The sequence below is a fragment of the Scyliorhinus canicula genome, chromosome 21 (genome assembly GCF_902713615.1).
Source record: "Scyliorhinus canicula chromosome 21, sScyCan1.1, whole genome shotgun sequence".
Lineage (NCBI taxonomy): Eukaryota > Metazoa > Chordata > Chondrichthyes > Carcharhiniformes > Scyliorhinidae > Scyliorhinus > Scyliorhinus canicula.
In genome coordinates this window covers 5652687-5658212 of record NC_052166.1, presented here as the reverse complement: position 1 = coordinate 5658212, position 5526 = coordinate 5652687, and the positions used below count along the sequence as shown (strand labels likewise).

At 54.5% G+C, this 5526-nt stretch overlaps 1 protein-coding gene and 1 non-coding gene across 2 annotated transcripts; both read left to right on the top strand.

Moving 5' to 3' along the window:
* Window positions 1-220: 220 nt before the first annotated feature.
* rpl10 (ribosomal protein L10) lies at window positions 221-4483 on the top strand. Its single transcript, XM_038782154.1, has 7 exons — window positions 221-299; window positions 468-536; window positions 2210-2268; window positions 2593-2700; window positions 3349-3487; window positions 3779-3941; window positions 4274-4483. Exons 2-7 carry the CDS (start codon window positions 514-516, stop codon window positions 4427-4429), a joined length of 648 nt encoding a protein of 215 aa, XP_038638082.1. The 5' UTR covers window positions 221-299; window positions 468-513; the 3' UTR covers window positions 4430-4483.
* LOC119955977 lies at window positions 4008-4142 on the top strand. Its single transcript, XR_005458566.1, has one exon. It is a non-coding gene; the product is annotated as a small nucleolar RNA SNORA70 (small nucleolar RNA).
* Window positions 4484-5526: the final 1043 nt, after the last annotated feature.

Below are 5526 nucleotides of genomic sequence, written 5' to 3'. Positions count from 1 at the left end.
GAAAAAAATAAATACAACGGCTGATTTTTTTTTTTGATCAGCAGGTTGGAGGGTAGAATAAAAGAGGGAGGAATGAGCCGGGGATGGGGGCTTTAATTTGGGTGGGAGGGAGGGAGAGAGTTGAGTGACGTCAGGGGCTGGAAGTTGGCGGAAGGACGTTGTTGTTGGCCAATGCGAGCTCAGCCAGTAAGGGAGGGGCGTGGCCATGACGTCGGGCGGTGTGGGCGGGACCGGAAGCGGGTCTGGGCTTTTGAGGCGGCGGCACGCGGCGCGCGGCCTCTTTGCGGACTGGGCGGTGGGTGAGTGCGGAGCGCGAGGGGAGCTGCGGGTGGGGGAGGGAGGGAGGGAGGACGTCGCCCGGGGAGACGGTCCCCGCGCGCTCGGCCGTTGCGCTGGCAGGCGGTCGCCCGGGAGATGTGGGGTTACCCGGGGTCACTGACCTTTCTCTCTTTCTGTGTCTCCTGCAGCGAGCGACTAGGCCGCAGGCCCCGACTGGGATTTCCAGGCAGCAAGATGGGGCGCCGGCCAGCCCGCTGGTGAGTAAATGTGGGGCGTTAGTGAGACACCCCCCCCCCCTCTTTTTGGGGGGGGGGGGGAGGGAGGGTGGTGATGCCTCCCATGGTGGAATGTCATACAGGTAGGTGATTGACACCACGGTCGAATAGCGTGCCTGCGATGCCTGCTGTGGTCGAATGGCCTCCCGGTGATGCCCACCGCCGCGGAATGGCTTTTAGCTTTTTAATTTTTCCCAATTGAGGGGAAATTTAGGGTCACGGCGGGGAGACACGGGCAAGGGGGTGAACCTGGGTACTACCGTGCTTGAACGGCATCTTGTTGATGCCTACTGTGGTTGAATGGCATCTTGTTGATGCCTACTGTGCTTGAATGGCATCTTGTTGATGCCTACTGTGCTTGAACGGCATCTTGTTGATGCCTACTGTGCTTGAATGGCATCTTGTTGATGCCTACTGTGCTTGAATGGCATCTTGTTGATGCCTACCGTGCTTGAATGGCATCTTGTTGATGCCTACTGTGCTTGAATGGCATCTTGTTGATGCCTACTGTGGTTGAATGGCATCTTGCTGATGCCTACTGTGGTTGAATGGCATCTTGCTGATGCCTACTGTGGTTGAATGGCATCTTGCTGATGCCTACTGTGGTTGCATGGCATCTTGCTGATGCCTACTGTGGTAGAATGGCATCTTGCTGATGCCTACTGTGCTTGAATGGCATCTTGTTGATACCTACCGTGCGTAAATATGATGTGGAGATGCCGGCGTTGGACTGGGGTGAGCACAGTAAGAAGTCTTACAACACCAGGTTAAAGTCCAACAGGTTTGTTTCAAACACGAGCTTTCGGAGCACGGCTCCTTCTTCAGGTGACCGTGCGTAAATGGCATCTTGTTGATGCCTACTGTGGTTGAATGGCATCTTGTTGATGCCTACTGTGGTTGAATGGCATCTTGCTGATGCCTACTGTAGTTGAATGGCATCTTGCTGATGCCTACTGTGGTTGAATGGCATCTTGCTGATGCCTACTGTGGTTGAATGGCATCTTGTTGATGCCTGCTGTGCTTGAATGGCATCTTGATGATGCCTATTGTGGTTGAATGGCATCTTGTGGATGCCTACTGTGGTAGAATGGCATCTTGCTGATGCCTATTGTGGTTGAATGGCATCTTGCTGATGACTACTGTGGTTGAATGGCATCTTGCTGATGCCTGTGCTTGAACGACATCTTGTTGATGCCTACTGTGCTGTAGTGGCATCTTGTGGATGCCTACTGTGGTTGAATGGCATCTTGTTGATGTCTACTGTGGTTGAATGGCATCTCGTTGATGCCTACTGTGGTTGAATGGCAACTTGTTGATGCCTACTGTGCTTGAATGGCATCTTGTTGATGCCTACTGTGCTTGAATGGCATCTTGATGATGCCTACTGTGCTTGAATGGCATCTTCTTGATGCCTACCTCAGTCAGACGACTTCCAGTTGACGCCTGCCGTGGTCGAATGGCTCTTCCAACCCCAGCCCCACCAGCATTGCATGCAGGGTTGGGGGAGAAGACTGGATGGTACTCTTTTGTATCAGACCGGGCTTATACCCCCATCCCCATAATCTCCACCCAATCCTGTTCCTTTGCGTACCCTCGGAATTGTGACTGACTCTACAACTGCCTAACTCTTGCTTTTTCTTTCCCCCCCCTCCCAGTTACAGATACTGTAAGAACAAGCCATACCCCAAATCCCGCTTTTGTCGGGGTGTCCCTGGTTAGTATTCTGATTTATTCCTTCTAAATAGTGCAGAACTTGGGGAATTTTGAAATTAAAGAGACCCCCTGTAGAAGCTTCTGGCTTTGGACTCCTCAGGTCGGAATCACAAGAGTAGCGAATCTCGGAGGCAACAATAGGAAGTCGGAGAGACGTTGCCTCTTCGCATGCCCTTGCAATTCTGTCCTGACTAGTTGGGAAGGGGTCCCATTTGTGGGCGGGCGGTCAAGAATCTGCTTTAAAGGTTTGTACCACGCACTGGTGGGTCTGGGGCAGTGCGTCTTGCCACTTCTGATTTTGACCGTACTCCTCGCTCTCGTACAGATCCCAAGATCAGGATTTTCGACCTTGGGCGCAAGAAAGCAAAGGTGGATGAGTTCCCGCTATGTGGCCACATGGTATCAGATGAATACGAGCAGCTCTCGTCCGAAGGTAAGACGTGTGCGGATTATTCACTGCATGGGGCTGTTGAAATACCTTTATGTGGGGTCACTATCGGAGGGTCAGTGCTGAGGGAGCGCGGCGCTGTCGGAGGGTCAGTGCTGAGGGAGCGCCGCACTGTTGGAGGGTCAGTGCTGAGGAAGCGCCGCACTGTTGGAGGGTCAGTGCTGAGGGAACGCCGCACTGTCGGAGGGTCAGTGCTGAGGGAGCGCCGCACTGCCGGAGGGTCAGCGCTGAGGGAGCGCCGCACTGTGGGAGGGTCGCACTGCCGGAAGGTCAGCGCTGAGGAAGCGCCGCACTGTGGGAGGGTCGCACTGCCGGAAGGTCAGCACTGAGGAAGCGCCGCACTGCCGGAGGGTCAGTGCTGAGGGAGCGCCGCACTGGGAGGGTCAGTGCTGAGGGAGCGCCGCACTGTCGGAGGGTCAGCGCTGAGGGAGCGCCGCACTGTGGGAGGGTCAGTGCTGAGGGAGTGCCGCACTGTCGGAGGGTCAGTGCTGAGGGAGCGCCGCACTGTCGGAGGGTCAGTGCTGAGGGAGCGCCGCACTGTGGGAGGGTCAGTGCTGAGGGAGCGCCGCACTGTCGGAGGGGTTTAGAGTGGCAAGTCTCCTGGATGTTTCACACCTTCCTCTCTTTCTCCAGCTCTGGAGGCTGCCCGTATCTGTGCCAACAAGTACATGGTGAAGACCTGTGGCAAGGATGGCTTCCACATTCGGATGCGCCTCCATCCTTTCCACGTCATCCGTATCAATAAGATGTTGTCGTGTGCCGGCGCTGATCGGTGAGGATTGCAGGGGGTGGAGGGAGAGTTGCTCCAATCTATACGGTGACGGTTTTGAGCTCCTTATCTAACCAGGAGACCTCCTCGTAACGGAGGTCGTTCAGCAAAGGGCCTGTACCCATTGGAGTCTGATCGGCGAAGGGGTTGGGGGGGGGGGGGGGGGGTGGATGAGGAAGAATTTCTGCTTTGATGGGGGTATTTCTGAAAGGTTTTGATAAGAATTTGTCCATTAATCAATTGTACTTTTCGTCTCCTCTTCCCCCTCCTTGCTTCCCGCCCTTGTCTCCCCAGGCTGCAGACTGGAATGCGTGGAGCCTTTGGCAAGCCCCAGGGCACCGTGGCCCGTGTGAACATTGGCCAGGTAATCATGTCCGTGCGCACCAAGGTACAGAACAAGGAGCACGTGATCGAGGCACTCCGCCGGGCTAAGTTCAAGTTCCCTGGGCGGCAGAAGGTAAGCCTACACCGTGGTGGGGTGGGTATTCTGAGCCTGTGGGGGGGGGGGGGGGGGGGGGATTTCTTGCAGTCAATTAAGCCGACCGGTTTCTGATCCCGTCTGATCCCTGGTGTGCAATGGCTGCATACAGTAACTCCCTGGTTGTGTATGTGCTTTGTGTCTCCATATAAAGCGCTCTAAGGGACCGCGGAGACAAGTCATAATGATGCGGGGGGGGGAAAGAGCCGCGGGTCTGAGCTTGATGTTCAGACGGGTGTGCGGGAGAGGGGGGTGTTTTGCGAACTGCTGCCTCTCTGCTCACATGTCCCTTGTTCCCTCCTTTGCCTCAGATCCACATCTCCAAGAAGTGGGGGTTCACCAAGTTCAACACGGAGGATTTCGATGACATGGTGACGGAGAAGCGGCTGGTCCCCGATGGCTGTGGGGTGAAGTACATACCCGCCCGGGGCCCACTTAACATTTGGCGTGCCCTGCACGCGGCGTGAATGTGACTCGCTCGTGGGACAGTTTGAAAATTAAAAGGAGAGTTTTGCCTACCACGTGCCTGCCTCCAGTGTGTCTGACTTCCGGGGGGGGGGGGGTCGTGTTTTGAGGGGCTTGTGGCCTGTGAGCACGGGTCCTTTGCACTCTTTAGTTCACGTCAGGGAAACGTGTGTGAACGTGCGGGAGAGAAATGGGCGTGTGTGGGGAGGGAGGCATCATTAAAATCTAAAAAACAGGTACACAGTGTCGATTTAAAGGGGTTGAAAGATATATTAGCCAAGACAAAAGTCAAATCGCATTGAAACTTTAAAAAGATAACACACCCCAATCCCCCCATGCTGCCCACTGGGAACGAAAGTCTTTGATGAAGAAGGGTTTGTGCCTTTTTTTAGTACACAGGATGTTGGTGTCCCTAGCGAGATATTGCCCATCCTTGAAAGCCTCTTGAACTGAGTCGCCCGCATTGCACGGATTGGAGTCACGTGTAGACCATTGTACACATACTAAGATCTCCTACATGAACGAGCAACTTTTCTTAATTCATACTCTTTATTCATTCGAAGGATGTGGACGTCACTGACTGGGGGTCCCAGCATTCATTATTCATGTGGTGAGTGAGCTGCCTTCCCAGACAGCTGCTGCCCGTCTGAGATGCAGGTACAGTGCTGTTAGGGTGCTCTTTCGGGGGGGGGGGTCATAGAATTTACAGTGCTGGAGGAGGCCATTTGACCCAGCGAGTCTGCACTGGCCCTTGTATGGAGCACCCTACCCAAGCCCACCCTATCCCCGTAAACCAACTTAACCTTTTTGGACACTAAGGGCAATTTAGCATGGCCAGTCCACCTAACCTGCACATCATTGGACTGTGGTTAGGGCAGCACGGTGGCGCAGTGATTAGCACTGCTGCCTCAAGGAGCTGAGGTCCCAGGTTGGATCCCAGCTGTCCGTGTGGAGTTTGCGCATTCTCCTGAAGATGTGCAGGGCCAGTAGATTGGCCACGCTAAAGTGCCCCTTTAATTGAGAAAAAAATGAATTGGGGACTCAAATTTATTTTTATTAATGTTTGGACTGTGGGAGGAAACCGCAGCACCCAGAGGAA